Source organism: Coregonus clupeaformis, chromosome 7 (genome assembly GCF_020615455.1).
Source record: "Coregonus clupeaformis isolate EN_2021a chromosome 7, ASM2061545v1, whole genome shotgun sequence".
Taxonomy (NCBI): domain Eukaryota; kingdom Metazoa; phylum Chordata; class Actinopteri; order Salmoniformes; family Salmonidae; genus Coregonus; species Coregonus clupeaformis.
Window position 1 is genome coordinate 75,165,866 of NC_059198.1, and position 22,043 is coordinate 75,187,908.

General features: G+C 41.3%; 1 protein-coding gene and 1 long non-coding RNA gene across 7 annotated transcripts in view; both read right to left on the reverse strand.

The window, feature by feature from the left end:
* Positions 1–8,749, reverse strand: part of LOC121569316 (protein AF-10) — a 65,313-nt gene extending 56,564 nt beyond the window's left edge. For 4 of the 6 annotated variants that reach the window (XM_041880172.2, XM_041880169.2, XM_041880168.2 and 1 more), the window contains exon 1: positions 7,959–8,749. In XM_041880172.2, the coding sequence (XP_041736106.1) occupies positions 7,959–8,121 (163 nt within the window). In that variant the 5' untranslated portion in view covers positions 8,122–8,749. The remainder of the gene's footprint in view (positions 1–7,958) is intronic. The other 2 variants (XM_041880170.2, XM_041880171.2) reach the window with 2 other exon arrangements.
* A 7,233-nt stretch (positions 8,750–15,982) lies between these two features.
* LOC121570479 lies at positions 15,983–19,694 on the reverse strand. The gene is made up of 4 exons (XR_006001466.1): positions 19,188–19,694; positions 17,585–17,956; positions 17,153–17,226; positions 15,983–16,140 (listed from the first exon to the last, which is right to left on the reverse strand). It is a non-coding gene; the product is annotated as an uncharacterized LOC121570479 (long non-coding RNA).
* Positions 19,695–22,043: the final 2,349 nt, after the last annotated feature.

Here is a 22,043-nt window from a genome sequence, read left to right on the forward strand (position 1 = left end):
TATATTTTATATTTGAGATTCTTCAAAGTAGCCACCCTTTGCTTTGATGACAGCTTTACACACTCTCCACCAGCTTCACCTGGAATGCTTTTCCAACAGTCTTGAAGGAGTTCCCACATATGCTGAACACTTGTTGGCTGCTTTTCCTTCACTCTGCGTCGGACGAGAGGGATTTGCTCCAGACACTCGACAGGGCCAGTCATTCGCAGTAGAAAGAAAAGGAGATATCGCGGAAGGAGATCTGGGTGCTTGGTAAGGAGCCGGCGACGAGTGGCTAATCTGCCTTTGCCATCGATACTATTGGCCAATTTACAATCGCTTGATAATAAAGTGGACGAACTACAGGCACGAATATCCTACCAACGAGACAATTAAAAACTGTAATATCTTATGTTTCACCGAGTTGTGGATAAACGAAGACATGAATAACATACAGCTGGCGGGTTATACACTGTATCGGCAGGATAGAACAGCAGCCTCTGGTAAGACAAGGGGTGGCGGTCTATGTATATTTGTAAACAACAGCTGGTGCACGATATCTAAGGAAGTCTTGAGGTTTTGCTCGCCTGAGGTAGAGTATCTCATGATAAGCTGTAGACCACACTATCTACCAAGAGAGTTTTCATCTATATTCTTCGTAGCTGTCTATTTGCCACCACAAACCGTTGCAGGCACTAAGACCACACTCAATGAGCTGTATACGGCCATAAGCAAACAGGAAAACGCTCATCCAGAGGCGGCGCTCCTAGTGGCCGGGGACTTTAATGCAGGGAACCTTAAATCCGTTTTAACTAATTTCTACCATCATGTTAAATGTGCAACCAGACGGAAAAAAACTCTAGACCACCTTTACTCCACACACAGAGACGCGTACAAAGCTCTCCCTCGCCCTCCATTTGGCAAATCTGACCATAATTATATCCTCCTGATTCCTGCTTACAGATGAAGCAGATGCTAAGCTACAGGACTGTTTTGCTAGCACAGACTGGAATATGTTCCGGGATTCTTCTGATGGCATTGAGGAGTACACCACATCAGTCACTGGCTTCATCAATAAGTGCATCGATGACGTCGTCCCCACAGTGACTGTACGTACATACCCCAACCAGAAGCCATGGATTACAGGCAACATCCGCACTGAGCTAAAGGGTAGAGTTGCCGCTTTCAAGGAGCGGGACTCTAACCCGGAAGCTTATAAGAAATCCCGCTATGCCCTCCGACAAACAATCAAACAGGCAAAGCGTCAATACAGGACTAAGATCGAATCGTACTACACCGGCTCCGACACTCGTCGGAGGTCGCAGGGCTTGCAAAATAGCTGCCCAGTGACACGAGCCTACCAGACGAGCTAAATTACTTCTATGCAGGTCAACATTCACAAGGCCGCAGGGCCAGACAGATTACCAGGACGTGTACTCCGAGCATGCCCTGACCAACTGGCAAGTGTCTTCACTGACATTTTCAACCTCTCCCTGTCTGAGTCTGTAATACCAACATGTTTCAAGCAGACCACCATAGTCCCTGTGCCCAAGAACACTAAGATAACCTGCCTAAATGACTACCGACCCGTAGCACTCACGTCTGTAGTCATGAAGTGCTTTGAAAGGCTGGTCATAGTTCACATCAACACCATTATCCCAGAAACCCTAGACCCACTCCAATTTGCATACCGCCCCAACAGATCCACAGATGATGCAATCTATTGTGCTCCACACTGCCCTTTCACACCTGGACAAAAGGAACACCTAAGTGAGAATGCTATTCATTGATTACAGCTCAGCGTTCAACACCATAGTGCCCTCAAAGCTCATCACTAAGCTAAGGACCCTGTGACTAAACACCTCCCTCTGCAACTGGATCCTGGACTTCCTGACGGGCCGCCCCCAGGTGGTAAGGGTAGGTAACAACACATCCGCCACGCTGATCCTCAACACGGGGGCCCCTCAGGGGTGCGTGCACATTCCCCTCCTGTACTCCCTGTTCACTCATGACTGCATGGCCAGGCACGACTCCAACACAATCACTAAGTTTGCCGATGACACAACAGTGGTAGGCCTGATCACCGACAAGACAGCCTATAGGGAGGTGGTCAGAGGCCTGGCAGTGTGGTGCCAGGACACCAACCTCTCCCTCAACGTGATCAAGACAAAGGAGATGATTGTGGACTACAGGAAAAAGAAGAGAACCGAGCAAGCCCCCATTCTCATCGACGGGGCTGTAGTGGAGCAGGTTGAAAGCTTCAAGTTCCTTGGTGTCCACATCACCAACAAACTAACATGGTCCAAGCACACCAAGACAGCCGTGAAGAGGGCACGACAAAACCTATTCCCCTAAGGAGACTGAAAAGATTTGGCATGGGTCCTCAGATCCTCAAAAGATTCTACAGCTGCACCATCGAGAGCATCCTGACTGGTTGCATCACTGCCTGGTATGGCAACTGCTCAGCCTCCGACCACAAGGCACTACAGAGGGTAGTGCGTACAGCCCAGTAAATCACTGGGGCCAAGCTTCCTGCCATCCAGGACCTCTATACCAGGCGGTGTCAGAGGAAGGCCCTAAAAATGGTCAAAAACTCCAGCCACCCTAGTCATAGACTGTTCTCTCTGCTACCGCACGGCAAGCGGTACCGGCGCGCCAAGTCTAGGTCCAAGAGGCTTCTAAACAGCTTCTACCCCCAAGCCATAAGACTCCTGAACGTCTAATCAAATGGCTATCCAGACTATTCTTGGGGGTATTCTTTCTTAAAACTGCATTGTTGGTTAAGGGCTTGTAAGTAAGCATTTCACCTGTTGTATTCGGCGCATGTGACAAAAATGTTTTGATTTGAACTCATCCCAAACCATCTCAATTGGGTTGAGGTCGGGTGATTGCGGAGGCCAGGTCATCTGATGCAGCACTCCATCACACTCCTTCTTGGTCAAATAGCCCTTACACAGCCTGGAGGTGTGTTGGTTCATTGTCCTGTTGAAAAACAAATGATAGTCCCACTAAGCACAACCAGATGGGATGGCGTATCGCTGCAGAATGCTGTGGTAGCCATGCTGGTTAAGTGTGCCTTAAATTCTAAATAAATCACAGACAGCGTCACCAGCAAAGCACCCCCACACCATCACAGCTCCTCCTCCTCCTCCTCCATGCTTCACGGTGGGAATCACACATGCGGAGATAATCCGTTCACCTACTCTGCGTCTCACAAAGACACGGCAGTTGGAACCAAAAATCTCAAATTTGGACTCATCAGACCAAAGGACAGATTTCCACCGGTCTAATGTCCATTGCTTGTTTTTCTTGGCCCAAGCAAGTCTCTTCTTCTTATTGGTGTCCTTCAGTAGTGGTTTCTTTGCAGTAATTCAACCATAAAGGCCTGATTCATGCAGTCTCCTCTGAACAGTTGATGTTGAGATGTGTCTGTTACTTGAACTCTGTGAAGCATTTATTTGGGCTGCAATTTCTGAGGCTGGTAACGCTAATGAATTTATCCTCTACAGCAGAGGTAACTCTGGGTTTCCTTTCCTATGACGGTCCTCATGAGAGCCAGTTTCATCATAGCGCTTGATGGTTTTTGTGACTGCACTTGGAGAAACTTTCAAAGTTCTTGAAATGTTCCAGATTGACTGACCTTCATGTCTTAAAGTAATGATGGACTGTCATTTCGCTTTGCTTATTTGAGCTGTTCTTGCCATAATATGGACTTGGTCTTTTACCAAATAGGACTATCTTCTGTATACCCCCCTACCTCGTCACAACACAACTGATTGGCTCAAACACAATAAGAAGGAAAGAAATTCCACAAATTAACTTTTAACAAGGCACACCTGTTAATTTAAATGCATTCCAGGTGACAACCTCATGAAGCTGGTTGAGAGAATGCCAAGAGTGTGCAAAGCTGTCATCAAGGCAAAGGGTGGCTACTTTGAAGAATCTCAAATATGAAATATATTTTGATTTGTTTAACACTTTTATGGTTACAACATGATTCCATATGTGCTTTTTCATAGTTTTGATGTCTTCACTATTATTCTACAATGTGTAGATGTGTCCAAACTTTTGACTGGTACTGTAACTAGGCCACTCAGAACATTCAATATCATCTTGGTAAGCAACTCCAGCATATATTTGGCCTTGTGTTTTAGGTTGTTGTCCTGCTGAAAGGTGAATTTGTCTCCCAGTGTCTGTTGGAATGCAGACTGAACCAGGTTTTCCTCTAGGATTTTGCCTGTGGTTAGCTTTATTCCTTCTTTTTTTTTTATCCTAAAAAACTCCCTAGTCCTTGCCGATGACAAGCATACCCATAACATGATGAAGCCAACACCATGCTTGAAAATATGAAGAGTGGTACTCAGTGATGTGTTGTGCCCCAAACATAACGCTTGTATTCAGGACATAAAGTTATTTGCCACATTTTTTGCAATTCTACTTCAGTGCCTTTTTGCAAACAGGATCCATGTTTTGGAATATTTTTTTTTTCCTGTACAGGCTTCCTTCTTTTCAATCTGTAATTCAGTTTAGTACTGTGGAGTAACTACAATGTTGTTGATCCATCTTCAGTTCTCTCCTATCACAGCCATTAAACTCTGGTAACTGTTTTAAAGTCACCATTGGCCTCCCAGTTGGGTACAGAAATCATTCTTAGCGCTATTATTGCCCACAGAGTGAGTCCATGCAACTTATGTGACTTGTTAAGGACATTTTTACTCCTGAATTTATTTAGGCTTGACATAACAAAGGGATTGAATACTTATTGACTCAAGACATTTTAGCATTTCATTTTTAATTAATTTGTAAACATTTCGAATACCATATTTCCATTTTGACATATGGGATATTGTGTGTAGGCCAGTGACACAAAATCTTAATTTAATCCATTTTAAATTCAGGCTGTAAATCAACAAAAAGTCAATTTTTTATATTCACACCTCTATCCAACACAACACATTTAATTTAACGTCACTTTCTACTGTATAATAGAAAAGGCTACTGCAGAAAATATCTGATTTGCTCATATCAAAATGCCTACCTGTGATTGGGCAGGAGAAATGTAGCTAGTAAGGAATTTTAAATGCATAATGAACAGCATTTTCATTGTGGCATTAAGGGGGAAAACACACAATCTCCCTCCATCCCTCACCCACACACTCAGGCTCACTCACTTATTACCAAGATTAGGCACCAAATTAAATGTAAGGAACACCAGAAAAAGCTATTCATTTTTATTCAGGTTTACTTAGAATTACATTGATTAGGCATATGCATCCTACCTTTGAAGCATCTCTTTGAGTAGGCTATCTATCCCATTTCAGTTTGTCCTGTGCCATCCAAATGTGCATAGGCAAGGTACCATGTTGTTAGCTAGCTAGCCAGGTAACATGACTAAACAAGGTCGTTTGTTATCGAACCAAAAACTCAAGGTCCACGAGTAGTTTAAAACGGCCCATGACATGGTTTATACAATTAAATAAAAAGATCTATTCGCACTTCTCTATTATAGCTCAATGGGTAATACTTTGTGAGATTCTTTTTTTAAATTACAGATCTTCACGATTTATGTGGATTACTTATTTTGGATTCAAAACGGCAAATAGCGACGAAAAGTGACAAGTTTTCATCCCTGTAAAGGGATAGTTCAGGATTTTGGCCTTTTATCTACTTCTCCAGAGTCAGGTGAACTCGTGGATACCATTTTTATTTCTCTGCGTCCAGTATGCAGGACGTTAGAGGAAGTTTCCAAAGACTTCCAGTCTTTGCGCTAATCTAGTTGGCATTGGCTCACAAAAACGACCTCTAACTTCCTTCATACTGGACAAAGAGACATAAAAATGGTATCCACGAGTTCATCTGACTCTTGGGAAGTAAATATATGGCTTCATTGACAAAATCTCAAACTATCCCTTTAACCACAACAACCTCTTAGGCCTATGTCTCACACACACGCAGATATCATACTAGCCAAATGGTGACAGATCTGGCTGACACCTCCAGAGGTGGACATTGATGTATTGTGTCCTAGTAGGCTGTGCTACAACGGTAAATCACTTGACATAACATGGACGGATTTGAAGAATCTCATGGACGGATTTAAGACATGTTATAGGCAGGAAACAGAACACATTTCTAATAGGCAGGAAACAGAAAAAAATGTTTTGAAATGGCATGGTACTGGATGAACATGTCCGATAAAGAACACTAATCTTTGCTTTCTGTTTCAAAACATTTTGCAACAGAGTGCCACTGTGCCAACCCGGTGCCCTACTGAACATAACCCTGTAGCCTATACACCAAGCCCATGGGAGTATTTCCCCTATATGCACTAAATCGTGTTCGCACACTCCAGATACCTCTGCTGTCCGCTCAGATTATCTCACATCTGACTGACTCACATAATCCACTTTAATGAACAGAGATAATCCACTGATGATAAAAAGGGTATTGTTATGTTGTCTATTGTTGAGGACAGAGGGGTCAGCGATTGTTACAACGGCGTCAGTGTGTAGATTGGCTATTGATTAATTCACATGTAAAACGAATAGGATGTGTTTAATAACATGTACAAATAGGTGGGTTTAGTTCATGTATGTATTTTTGTCTGTAATGTATTTTTCGGTATGTGTCGTACCCCAGGAAGACTAGCTGTTGCCATTGGCGTCAGCTAATGGGGATCCCAATCAAATCTAAATATGAGTATGAAGGGGGCGGCGCACAATTGGCCCAGCGTCGTCCAGGGTAGGGGAGGGAATGGCCAGCAAGGATGTAGCTCAGTTGGTAGGGCATGGCGTTTTCAACGCCAGGGTTGTGGGTTCGATTCCCACGGGGGGGGGGCAGTATGAAAAATAAAAAATGAATGTATGTACTCACTAACTGTAAGTCGCTCTGGATAAGAGCGTCTGCTAAATGACTAAAATGTAATGAAGACAGATATTCAATCACATGACAACGATCAACAATAAAAATATCATTACTGGGCAGTTTTTCTGTCTCACAAAGCCAAAATCACCTATATTTACTGTGTCGCATGGATCCCTAGTTCTGATTGTGACTTTGTCAACAGAATCTGAGTTACGTTGACATTGTTGTTTGGGTCAGAAAAAACATCAGTCGTGCCTGGGTTCAGTGTGTTACAGACAAGCTAGGTACACAGGTTCGTTCTGTTAAACTCAGTAGCTAGCTAATAATATTTTGACAACATACTGTAGCTAGCTAACTACTTCACCGCGTGGCACTATTGTTTACAAAACGTATCTAGCAATACATTGGGGAAATAATGTGATTTACTAGAGGGCTATCATTACGGATATAGTTAGTGTGGTAAGACAAAGTAACTAACATGCTAACGTTGGCTAGCTAGTTAGCGCTAGGCAATGCAATTTCAACGAATTGTATAGCCAGGCTACACAGACAATGTTGACAACTACATAAATCCTTCCTAGCAGATTGTAACGGGATAACGTTAATGTGATGGTCCAATAGCCTTACAGGGTAGGTAACGTTACTGTTTGGCGTAGCAGAATTTTCAACCAACCTTAACTGGGCAATACTATACTATCTTCGTTCTCGATTCGGCCAAACATGTATCAAACAGTACATATCAGTACGGTTAATGGAGCATCACATTAGTCTGTTACAAGCTGCTAGCTACAGAAATACTACCTAGCTAGATATCTAACGGTAACGTTAGTTAGCTAGTTACTTTAGCCAACTCCATATCTACTAGATAGGAAGGCTAACTAGCTAGGTAGGTCATGACAAACGCGCAAACAGTCGATTGGATAGAACTAGCTAACGTTACAATAACTAGCTATAACCTTGCTTAGTAGCTAACAAAATTAGTTAGCTTAGCTAGCTAACGTTACTAGCTAGCTTCCTGGCAGACCATCAACCGCGCTAGGCTAGCCTGAGCTAGTTATCGGATGTTCGTCAAGCAAATTCCATGTTTAATGTTTTGGATTTTATCCGGTGTTTACCTTGATGGACTGCAACATTGCAGCCGTGACCGTCACAGTATACGAGAGGGTTTTCTGCCCAGCCTCTCTCGTCTGAGCACACGCAGCAACCTCCAATCATCTCCTTCATATTATTCGCCAAGAATTCGTTGTCCGCTGCCAGGCACAGCTCGCCGGAGACCATCTACGTAGAAAGTGGACATACGAAGACAACAAAGATGAGCCGAAACCTTTGCAGAAGAGCCTCATCTACCCAGTGTGACAGCGCTTTAGGTCCCACTTGGCCGAAAGGTCATGTTTTAGTCGTGTTTACATTCCGTTTCGACACCGTATTTTTTCCACTTTAGTGTAGGCTACACACAGCGCGAGCGAGAAGAAGCGGCCCGTCAGGAAGTGGAAGTGCGTAAGCACGCACGGCGCGTGACAAGTCAGAAAGGATGGACATGATTGGCTCAGAGAGTGTTGGCAAAGTGTACGGCGCCATTTTGGCTCCATATGGACTTTTAAAACGAATGTGTTGTGAAGGAAACTGCTTGGAAACTTTGTAACGCTACAATGCGTGGTTGTTACAAATGCCGAATGACTATTGGCAACATTGTATCCATCAATATGAGGTATTTACAAATATGAATTACGTTATTATAGCAAAAACATGAATTACTATTACTCCATTGTTTATGTACGCTATTGTTGTCATCTGAGACTTTGTAAATAGCCTTTAGATGTAGCCAAGGCCTATTTAAACTCATGTTTAGAAAACCTAGACATCATTTTGCTCTCAAAGAATATAATGTCATTCATTGAGCACTAGGACATTGTAACTATGGAAATAAAATGCTATTTGCATATGAAAATGTCATGGTGGAAGTTTTTTCTTGGTTCCACACTCTATAGTAGCCTATGCACATCTGAGAGTGTGCCTTTACATTAGACCTTAATAAAACATAGATGTGTCTGTGCCACTGTCATTTCACTCTCTTTCTCTCGCTCATTCCTCTCTGTGTGTGTGTGTTGCAAAATGGAACAAGGAATATGCTCCCTGAGAGAGAAATGTGTGTGGAATTTCTCTGGCGTTCGAACGAGTATTACTCTCAAACATTGCTGCTTGAATTTTCAATTAGAGAAAAACTTGGAAGGCAATATAGGCCTAGCTACATAAACCATGAATAGAACTGAAATAATCTACACTTTGTATTGTGTATGTTTATTTTACTTATTTCTTTACTTGGTTTTTATTTATCTTTCCTATGTTTGGTCTTTAATTCTTGGAACACTCAACAGTTAGATTATGAGCTAAAAGAAAGCCCAAATAATCTATTAACTGTTATTTGTAAAGAACACATCTGGGCATATCAAATCAAGATTTGTTTTTGCAATTTTTATTTATATTAATGAACTCAATAAATTGCTTCCACTTTACACAATAAACGGAAACGTGAAATGCAAAAAGCACGCTTAAAAAAAAAAAAAAAAGCATTTCACTTTTGTTTTTAAATCTTGTAATGACATAATCTTGGTTAAATCATTCAGAGAAGCTGCATTGTGTAACATGCATGGGTTTATTTTGCAAGCGCATCTGCCAGCCGTTTGCGTCACTGTCCGCGAGCCCTCAGAAGTCTCCCGCACCCTCCCGGTTTGGTTTCCAGAGAAACGTAATGACTTGCCAATAATGCGCGAGAGCACACGAGCGTCCTCCATGTAATATGGAGAGCGAGATGTCCCCGGGAGGGGCTCCCTATTGTTGGCTTTAATTTCAAATTGCTCAAATGCTCCCGTCCACAAGGCACCGCAAAAAAACAGGGAGAAAAAGGGGACGAGGGGGAAAATAAAAAAGGAAAAACAGGGAATTGTGTGTGGCAGGGGAAAACCTATTAGAGTTGGCGAGAACAAAGGGAGGCGAGGGAGGGGGCAGCTGTCGGAGGGTTGGAGGCTACTGAAACACTGAAATAGCAAATGATTTTTACAACTTGCACTTGATTAAAGTCTAAGTCTGCCGGTACATGTGCTCTCTTCGTGCTCAGAGAGAAGAGGGCCCATGCATTGCCGAGAGAAAATTACCTCTGCACTGCTTCCTATTAAAATGTAGTGCCTCTATAACGGATTTACTAATGGAAACTACGGAGGTAATTTGTAGGCTTCTTTTTACATTTTACATTTTAGTCATTTAGCAGACGCTCTTATCCAGAGCGACTTACAGTTAGTGAATACATATATTTTTTTTTATACTGCCCCCCCGTGGGAATCGAACCCACAACCCTGGCGTTGCAAACGCCATGCTCTATCAACTGAGCTACATCCCTGCCGGCCATTCCCTCCCCTACCCTGGACGACGCTGGGCCAATTGTGCGCCGCCCATGAGTCTCCCGGTCGCGGCCGGCGGCGACAGAGCCTGGATTCGAACCAGGATCTCTAGTGACACAGTTAGCACTGCGATGCAGTGCCTTAGACCACTGCGCCACTCAGGAGTTTTTAGAGTGACCTACACTGCTGACAGGGGTCAATGTCAAATATATAGGCTGTTTTGAAGAAAACTCATATAGGCCTATAACAAACATAGGTCTAATATATCACATAGCCATGGTGATAATTAATGTTGCACAAAATAGTAGGCTAACCTTAGGCCAATGTTGCATGCACATGTGAAATTAAGTTGTGTAATTTCTTAGGCCTACACAACATTACAGTTACTTTTGTTCATGAGCCTATACAACTCAATAACTTTGGTAGCAAATTCCTAACTTGGAATTATTGGCTATATTTTAGGAAATTATTTTAAAATGTATTTCGTAATACCTTCTTGCATCAACATCAGATTAACTCACTCACACCATGTAAAATGTATTTGGGAGTTCCACAGCTTATATCACATGTTGTTTGTTGTGGACGTGGTTGGTGTTTGGGACATGGGGTTGAGCTCGTGAGCAGAGCTGATGACTGATTCACGAGACTTGCCGCTTTGCATTCGGCACAATAGGTAGCCTCATTCATGTTTCGCCCGGACCTGCCAGATTTGATCTCCACTGATGTAGTAGACATACACTTTAACGGTTAAATGGAGAGAGAGAGAGAGAGAGAGAGAGAGAGAGAGAGAGAGAGAGAGAGAGAGAGAGAGAGAGAGAGAGAGAGAGAGAGAGAGAGAGAGAGAGAGAGAGAGAGAGAGAGAGATCAGTGTCCCATCAGTGTTTTCGGACGCGGATCCAAAGTAATCTAAAAGTTGAAAAACTATTGTGATTGATGTCTTGGATTTAATATCAGATATTATATATTTCTCGGTCAAGTTTTGCACATATTTAGAATATTATTTATGATGAAGGCTATAGTATTTGTCAGGGTCAGGTCTTTCCTGTTTAGAACATCGACAACATAGCAGAAACAGTTCTCCTGTCTCCAAACTTCTGCCCCTGCCCCTGACAACGTGAAATGTAACCCTTTTAAATGGAGAAAAACTAGAAACGAATTTACCCCATTCACTCCAAAACAATGCCACTAACAAAATAAAGGGGCTGGAAGTAGAGGCCTAAGCGTTGTTGTTCACCAGTTTACTCCAATTGGGGAAGGGGTGGTGGGGTTGGAAAGTAATTAAGGGAAATATAATTTTAAAAAGGATATGTGTGTATGGATGTATGTATATATGGATGTATGTATATATATGTGTGTGTGTATGTATGTGTGTATGTGTATGTGTGTATATATATATATATATATATATATATATATATATATATATATATATATATATATATGTGTGTGTATATGTATTGTGTGTATGTATGTATGTATATATATATATATATATATATATGTATGTGTGTATATATTTGCGAGAAGAAAACATATGGGGAATTGGAAGTGATGCAGACAATTACATTGATGGAAGTTACAATCTATCTGAAATATTAAAGCTGATCTACCCCCTAAAAAATGTTTTATTCTAAAGGTTCTTCTTTCTTTTTACACTTGGCCTATATGTTTTTAACCGAATTAAGTAAACCACATAATTATAGCTTTCCTGTCTTTGTCGTTACACACCCCTTTTGTATCGCTTGTTACATTTCATTAACTGTACGTATTGGCCTATGCTCAATGATTGGGGTAAATATTGGGAGTGACAAAATAAAAAACACTTCTAAGAACATGTTTAATGTTGTGTGAAATAAATTGGGAAATTAGAAAATAATAAATATGCATATTGATAAGCTGCTTTCAACGTGTATTTTAATTGGAAAACGTTTGGTAGGCTGCTTTCAACGTGTATTTTAATTTGACAGCGTTTGGTAGGCTGCTTTCAACGTGTATTTTAATTGGACAGCGTTTGGTAGGCTGCTTTCAACGTGTTTTTTATTTGGACAGCGTTCGGAAACCAGCACTGGGTGTTTTTATGGATGTGCATACCACTCCACTAAAGGCATTTGAAAAACACAATTTACTACCAATGAATTGTTGTATTAAATATGTCCTCCTGTCCTCACACTTTGTCTTCCACTTCAGACAAATGATAGCCAACGGTATCTGGCAGTCCTCTGTTCAGTCGAGAGACTGCTTATTAGCACGGACAGAGACCATAGGCTACATTAAACCAACATTACATGACTGCATGACTGTCCTGTTCCATACGACACTCATGGTGATGGGGGTTGGCTTGCATGCAGCCTGGAGGCCTATGGGCTGTGGGGATTAAGTGGGAAACCCGAAGGCTCCACAGAGTAAAGACCTAAAGAAAAGCTTCTAACGAGGCTCATGGGCTGTAGTCAGGCACACGGTGGAATACGAAGGAACAGGTTTGCAAAACAATTGTGTAATTTAAGGTATCATTGAATTCTAAATAAGAAAATACGCTACATTGCATCTATATTTATAAAAAATAATATCAAAATGACTAACCCAAAAAAGTGAATAAATAATTGTTATTTTTGTTTCATATTGTGCAAATAATTGGTATATTTAATGTCTAGGCTATGTTACATTTTGTACAGTTATTTCCCATGCAGGCAAAATTGTACAACTTTCACACTGATTGTTCATGTGGGAAACCTGCTCTCTAGTTGAGAACTAGAACAAAACTGTGGATGGGCCATCGGATCTACACATGGGGAGACTTACCCTGAACCAGATAACGTGGAAGGTAAACCAGGTTGAGAGGTGAGAAACTATGTATTATTGCTTGCCTCGCCTCTGTAGGCTATGTGGCTGTTATTTTATGAAGAGCGTGTTGACAAAGAGATGATTCATCAAAAGGGTTATACAGTCTGCACTCATTTTTAAATAATTAAATAAACAACACAATCATGCAATGACACACACACACAACTCCACCAACTCCAAGGTCTAGCGCACGTCTCTCTCTCTCTTTCTCTCTCTCTCTCCATTTAACCGTTAAAGTGTATTCAATTCAAAGGGCTTTATTGGCACGAGAAACATATATTTACATTGCCAAAGCAAGTGAAATAGATAATAAACAAAAGTGAAATAAACAAGAAAAAATGAACAGTAAACATTACACTCACAAAAGTTCCAAAGGAATAGAGACATTTCAAATGTCATATTATGGCTATGTACAGTGTTATGATGTGTTCTCTCTCTCAGCTAAGGAAGCACCTGAGAGACGAGAGCTACACTTTTCTTTCTCTTCCGGGGGGAGGGGAGAGGAGAGGAGACAGTGGGACAGCAGGGGAGGTGCGGGGGAGGACCATCATCATTAGGCAATGGAACACTCCTTGAATGAGTTTGGGCACATTTGCGTTAGGCTCTTCCACCCTCCACAAGTTTCTCTCAATAAAAACTATTCTACTGATGCATCTGCATTACCAGAGTGGGTTAACATGTATAGCCATCCCATCTCCACATTTAGCCTAGTTGGATATACATTTTCTATGTCACGTTTTAGGGTATAGGCCTACTTTTCGTCAAGATTCGACGTTTACGTGTAGCCTGCATTACTACAGTCAGATTTAGGCAACGTCCCTCTTCCCAGATTCACTTGCTTCACTAGGCCTATGTGTTTCCCAAATCATAGTTGACGTGAGTAGAGTAAACACTACCCGGCCGGTCCTGCCACTCCTCTGCAGCAGGCCTCGGTGTGTCCTAGCCCCGTCAGAGTGGCAGAGGAACGTCCCTGTATAACCTCAGGCCTAGAGGATTACTTCATACATTTACATTTTAGTCATTTAGCAGACGCTCTTATCCAGAGCGACTTACAGGAGCAATTATGGTTAAGTGCCTTACTCAAGGGCACATCGACAGATTTGTCACCTAGTCGGCTCAGGAATTCTAACCAGCGACCTTTCGGTTACTGGCCCAACGCTCTTAACCGCTAGGCTACCTGCCGCCCAATAGAGCCATACACCATTCATACACACAGCACATTTCCTCATGCTAAGACCTATATAATTATTTATTGCTATTATTGATAGATACAAAAAATTGCTAGGCTACATATAGGCTAGCCTATATCGCTGTTCATAAATGACATATAGACAGTGTACATTTTGTGTGCTCTGATTTTATATGTTTAATTTTTAAAGAAATTTGGATGCAACAATTATTTGATACTTTTTTTTTTTTTAAATCGGACAATTATAATTCTAAATTTTTAAATAATCCTGCTGCATTTAACACTCTATTCCCACTATAGTCCCATATCTATTGCTCCACTGTCAATGAAATACAGAAGCCAGCTATATTATTGTATAGGACTAGGCCTATATTAAATTCCATTTCATATGAAGTACACCATTTATTCCACTGCTTGACCAAGTAACTACCAACTTCATACTTGAACATAGACTGTAATACAGTCCATTCTGTTATTTTTGACTTTTGACTAGTTTTATTTTACATTTAAGTCATTTAGCAGACGCTCTTATCCAGAGCGACTTACAGTTAGTGAGTGCATACATTTTCATACTTTTTTCATACTGCCCCCCTGTGGGAAACGAACCCACAACCCTGGCGTTGCAAGCGCCATGCTCTACCAACTGAGCTACACGGGGCTATTGTTATTATTGATTAATGTACTGCATTATTGCGGGAGCTAGCCCATAAGCATTTCGCTGCACCTTTTATACCTGCTGTAAATTGTGTGACAAATAAAATGTGATTTGAAATAAATTACTTATTTTAAGTCGCCTAAAATAGCATGATGGGGCTATTAAGCTGTTAGACGTGGTATAAATGGATTGTATTGATGGGCTTGGAGGTAATGAATGAGATGCAGAGGTGTTGGCGTGTTATAACCTAGGCTACATGTTGAGCTTTCCTAAAAACATGAGAAAGTAAAAAACAAGAAATGCACACGAAATGACAACGTGTTTAGGCCTAATAGCAAATAAACGAAAACTAATTTTTATGTGAAATAAAGCTCCATCCATACACTACATGTCAAGGGAATGGGTCATGCTTAGCTCTGACAATAAATCACATTCCACACATCTACTGGAGCAGCGTAGATGCCTCAGACCCTACTGTGGCAACAGCCTGCATACCTGTTGGACATCATGCATGCTCTCTCCTCTCCTCTCCTCTCCTCTCCTCTCCTCTCCTCTCCTCTCCTCTCCTCTCCTCTCCTCTCCTAACTGGGGCCTTTCTGGTTGCCTGTAAAGGAGCATTTCCTCTGCTCTGCTTGTGTAACGCCGAGGCACAAGAAAACACAAGCAGACACAACACGGTGGGCTACACGGTGGGGTGAGGGGTGAACACAGCCCACCCCCCAGCTCACACTTCAGGCTCAGATTGCATGTAAAATCGCATTCTTAGGGGTATCGAACCCAAGGAATTCATTTGTTTTGGCATGGCTAGTGAATTTGTACCGTAAAAAGCATACCAAGTGCCTCCATTAAACTCAATGCAAAACAAATGACATGGGGCAGGGTGTGGGAAAGGGACATGTTTAGTAAAAGACACACCATGAGTTGGGTGTTAGAGAAGCAAGTTGGTTTAAAGGGTTAAGGTTGTTGGAGTTCAGAGTTTGGGTTCTAGAGTGAAGCGCCTCCCCTCCACACTTAAAGCCACAGGTTTTGCTTTTCAAAAAAAACAACCGAAACATGAACTATAGAGTAATTATTCCATTATTTAATTATGGTTGAAGGATTTCCGTTTCACACATGGGAAACACATACACATAGACCATTATAGAATAGCCTGCCCTTACACCAACACTGTTTGGGACGTTTTAAACTCTTGTTCTCAACATTTCCATGTAGGTACACTGTAAAAAAAGATATTGAGATTTGGTCAACTAAATTTGCCAAATTTGTTGAGTTGTCAATTTTTTTAAATTGAGATTATTTCAACTCACTCAAAATGTTCAAACGTATTAATTCAAGTTGAGTTAGCAAAAACAATATGTTTACTCAACTTAGAAATTCACATACATGAAGTAACATCAACTGAAGAAACATAACAGTTGTGTTGACAAAAAATGGCAAGTAAAGATAACTAAAACTTTCAAATTGTCTTAACTTATTAAATCAAGTTGAATAAGCTAAGAACTACGTGTTTACTCAACATAGAAATTCATAACCAAGAAGGCAAATCAACTGAAGCAACATAACAGTAGTGTTGACTGATATTGTCATGTTCAGATAACTTCTATTTATTTTCTGGGGGTGGGGCACATTATAATAATACCCAGCACGCTTTGCAACCGTTAATTATTACATTTACATTTAGGTAATTTAGCAGAGCAACTTCAGTTAGTGCATTCAAAGAAGGTAGATAAACAACCACATGTAAAAAGTAACAAATAAAAAGTTTAATTAACCGTTACTGAGAATGCTTTGTAGTTAAAGTGGTCTGTTGGTTGGTAGACATTACAGAGTGCACTGCCAGTTTTGAAACTGGCGAAAAAGTGCACACATGAGCAAGAGGCAGATGGGAGCATAATGTTCCCTATACTGAAATCTCTTTTATATGATTTCAAAGATTTAGTCAGTTCTGAAATGTGTAATTTTCTAAGTAGTTGTTTCAACTGTATAGGAAGTTGACACAACATACCATTTTAAGGCAGCCAGGTTATAAACATTGGTAAGTTAAAACAACTAAACGTTTTGTTTTTCTGACTATCAAATACTTGTCCTCTCCACTTGGTAATTTGTCAAAACAACTTGAGTAGCTTTGTCAGGACATCTAAAAAAAATCAGCTGAAGTACATTGATTTGACTAAAAGTATCAAGCTCACTCAACAAGTTATTAAATCCAAATGTGTGAGTTCCACTTACTTAGGTTGAAGTTAACTCCACACGAAATCCGGATTGGACTTTACATGACATTTTAAGGCAGCCTGGTAACAAACCTTTGTAAATTGAGTCAACAAATATTATTTTAGAGTGCATAATTTGATTTTAAAAACTGCATTTATGTGTATAATGGTAGGTCGATGTGTGTTGTGTTATCCTTTCAATTACACTCAAAAGCCTATTATCTGGCTCATATATATGTTTCAATGTATCATTCTGCATGTATCTCATAAAGACTACCCGAATGCAACCGTATAGCCTACTATAGTCTATAAAGGCCCAGAAAAGTGTAAACGAGAAGGAAACATTAGTCTTGTTCTTTGTTCTGCTTTGTTTTCCTAGAAGAGCGCGGACATGTGCGTGCGTGTGTGAATGACTGAGTGTGTGTGTGTGTGTGTGTGTGTGTCCTCTTACCTTCCACTCGCTCTAATCCGCCAATCTCCTCCATCAAACCTCGCGCTCAGCCTTGTCCTCGCCAAAAGCACGCGTGCACATTACAACAAATATATCTATCTGCACGAGTGATGAATGTGCGCCCCGGGAAAGGCACGAGGCTAGTCTACCAGTCCGGCCGCGGTATTCCCCCGGTATTATAGAGCCTCCATGCAGCACGCTGCTGTAGCCTCCGCTCTGGAACCCTTCTTGGTGAGTCATCTGCACTCCTCCGGCCGGCTGGGTTGAGCTCAGGGGGAGAGAAGAGAAGAGCGGGACCGAGGGGGCTCCTCTCACAATGGGCCGGAGAAACGCAGGCAACAGCAGCCACAACTTCTGAATAGCCTGTAGCAGCTGATGGGAATATCGCTGTTAAATACCGAAGTGCAACACAAAACGAAGGAGCAGCCCAAAGGTTTAGCTTATATGTAAACAAAGTGTAATGGGTGGACAAATGCGTGGTCAAAAAAATAAATCATAATAATCAAAACGTAGGCTATTCACTCCCAAAGATCTAGAGCAAGAAAATACCGAGCTGCAATGGAGAGGCTAAGAGCACAGGGGAATAGCACGGACCATGAACAAACAGGCCTATGCAATCCATTATTTTGGGCTTCAAAATATTGTATTTGTAGTATTTTGATTCATTATTTTAGTCTATTATCTTCTTTAAAATGTTGGCCAGTAAATCTAAAAAAAAATATGCGCTGTAGGCTATCACATCTTTTGAAATTAGGCAAATGAAATTCACAGTAATTTACCTTGTTAAACACATAGGCCTAATTATAGGATAATTAGGCCTATATAATTAGGCTGTGTGTGTATAGCCTACAACATGAGTAACATTATATTTACACATTTTAGTAAGCTGGTTGTATGGGTTCGGTAACGGGTTAATAAGTTGTCAAATAAATACAAAACTTACAGTCTACTTTGTCAAATTTTTTAATTGCCCTTTGGGTTGATCTGATGGGGCACATGACATTCACTCAGTGTGCATGTATGTGTGTGTGTGTGTGTGTGTGTTTTGCATCATCACACCGTTTAAATATCTGTTGCATGACAAAAAATGACCTGTTTTTATGCGCCATTGATACATTCAGGGAACGTCCATAACGTGTAGAAATTCAAGTAAATTTAAGGAATTAGTGGAATATATAATGACGAGTAGTGGTCTAAAAATCATAGTGTCAATTACTGCACAATTTTTGTAAACGTGGCCCTGTGAAGCATTATTTTTGTTTTATTCATAACAGGCTCGTTAACCTTTTGGTTACGACAGAAAGGATGGTTATGAGAGCTAAAAACGTTCATTTTCCAATCAGGCTAGATTTATTCAGTTGGCCTGGAAACCCTGTGATTTGCTCTATGCCTGCATTCCCTCAATGTTGGAGATACAGCGATAAGCACTAACCTAAACCGATTACAGACAGGCTTTAATATGTATGTCTGTCAGGCAACTTCTTCAGGATGAGTGGGACTTCAGAAGATGTTCTGAACAGGGCAGTGATGACGATGAAGGTGTCTGTATGAAGTATTGATGAAACTATGAACATGCTTTATGTGTAGCGAATAATACACATACCGTCCAACCGAAGATTAGGCCTGTAGTAAACCCGCGGATCACAGCTCTTCTCCCCGGCTCTCCGTGGCCTGGCAGTGGGTAGGGCAGATAGTTCGAGCCGTAATCCCCAGGCCTCAGGTTGGTGGAGCTCAGCTAACAGTGGACCCTTCTCCTTTGTCCATCAGAAGGCAAAACAAACATCCACATACTGCAAACGCTATAGAATAGCCTATATGCATGATAACTCGGTTCACTGAAAATGGTACAATTGGGAAAAGTAATGAGGGTCTGGGTTGGATTAGAGCTGCCACACACACACTGGTGAATCGCTATGAAATAAAATGTCATATTTTCAACAGGACAAATATCTCATACTGCCTGTCTTTCCTCTTCGCGTCCTTACACACTTACTACATATAGGCGACACACACACACACACTGCAGGTAAAACCGCGAGCACAACGCGAAAATGTCCCAAAGATGATGCGTAAAGTTCAGCATCGATAAGAATGTCAGGCCAATTGGCCTCCCGACTCTGCGGCCTGCTGACACCGCTCAGCCCTACCTCCCAGCAGGGAGCTACAGGCTGGGATGTGCTTCAACTTGTACCTTGCCCTGGATCACAGGCTACTAAGTAAACACACGTAAATTAATGTGAAATAGTGGTTTAGAAGCGGCTAACGACTTGGTGATAATCTATGGCCAATATAGCACCGGGTGTGTGCTGTATAGCACTGAAGTAGATACGAGTAGTAAAACAATGAGTCAGGAAAGGTAGGTTAAATTGTGTATTTCTTTCTGTGGAGGTGAGAGTGAGTTCTTCTGTCGATAATATGACTGAATCATCCATTGAATAGGGTAAATCATCACAACTACATCAACCACTTCGTTGACATTAGTAGCCTATAATGATGTAATAGAACAGAAACAAACAAATAAATCACTCCCCAGTACTTTTCACAAGTAATCGAAGTACATTGGAGCTCTGAGTGGAAAAGCACCTATAGGCTACAGGCTCTCTTTATTGTTATGGAATATTTAAAACGCAAGAACAGGATGTAGAATTCAAAAGCTCTACCCTCCCTCCTTTTCTTACCCCCTCTGCAACTTGGCCAAATATTTATAAACAAAGATTAGACCTAACCTACCTATGTTGGGAGGAGGTTCGAGGCTTCGAGGCTTCGAGCCTAGCTATGGCTGTTCTAACGCGAGCCCCAAAGTGTTGCCATGTCATGGTTTGCATGCTTTCTTTTCGTTCTTTTCACAATTCACCTTAAATAGCGCGCCTGTATAGCGCCCTTGCCTCACTGGTGATTTCTCCTGATCCTGATCATCGACGAGGTCAATGAGAGCTGCAGCTAGGCAGCAAAGCATACCGTAAATGTACGGAAATCAGCGATATACATAAGGCAAATATACTTGTATGGTTAAACCGTCATCAGAAATGATAATATCAATATCAATTCAATTCAAAGGGCTTTATTGGCATGGGAAACATATGTTGACATTGCCTAAGGAAGTGAAATAGATAATTAACAAAAGTGAAATAAACAATTTTTAAAAAATCTCTCCCATGCATGCTTGTTGTCACACACACACACACACACACACACGCACACACACACACACACACACACAACAATTAACCAACCATTACAGGCCTCTTTACATTAGGATCAGGGCGCAGTGAGTGATGATATGGCACAGCGTGACGTTTCTCCTGTCAGCCTCACACCGCTCTGCTCTCAGCATATGCATAATACAGCCTTAAACAGTGTGTGTGTGTGTGTGGGGGCAAAACGGTTATTTTCCTTGGAGAAGGGGTGCGCATAAATCTGTGAATGAAATTGCATGCTTTACATGTATTTTTCCCACTGCAGTGACAAAATATAAGATAGGCTACAATACCTTGTTGAACACAAAACCCTTAGTGTAAATTCACAATGTCACACACACACACCAATTAACAATCAAACTCATTCTATAGCCTACTCCTTACTGAAATAAAATCATGTAATAATATATTTTATCCAAATGTATAATGATAGGCCTATGTGCAATATAATAAACCTAATATTAGTTATTATCAAGTTTGCGGAAGAGGCCTTGGGGAAAAGCAACTCTGAGCATGCACTTTTACCGCACGTTAAAGCACGAGCTTTTCCCAGATTAATCGACCACCGTGCACAAACGTTGCTCGTGTTTTTATCGTGTTGGGCCGGGGAACAGCAGGCTCGGTGGCCGGGATAGAAAGAGGATATTTACCGGTTTAAAATAGCCCGGCGAGACATAGACTGATCATTAATACCGAGGTGACTGGCACAGTAGCGGCAGTGCAGAGAAAAAGAGGACGCACCACCACACACTGACCATTCAGCAAGTTTGCAAACTAAATACATTTAGCAAAATGAAGAATGTAGCCTAATCGCAACATGAATCAAACAATCAAATAGGCCTATAACAACATGTCTGTCATTTATTCTGAAATAATAAGGCCTGTGCAAATGTGTGGCTATGCGCAGAGGTTTGGCTAATCATCGTTAGAATGAGCTCTCCTTTCACCCTCGAAATTCACACAGAACTAAAAAAGCTCATGCCAAAGCATAATTTTCGAGTGTAACTCGACGATATGCCACTCTAAATTTGGGAGTTCGAAGAGCATTCTACTCATGTGAAAAATGAAAATCTCTTTGTCTCGGAGTCCATTGGAAAGACGGCTATAATACACCAATCCATCACAATAGAATTAGTGAAGGGGTTACACAGATTAACAGACGTCTGAATTCAACCACTTATATTTTATTGACGTATGCCATCTATATATTTCTTTGTAATGATAGGGTATTTGTTCTCTCAATAATGCCACTTGGTTTCCCT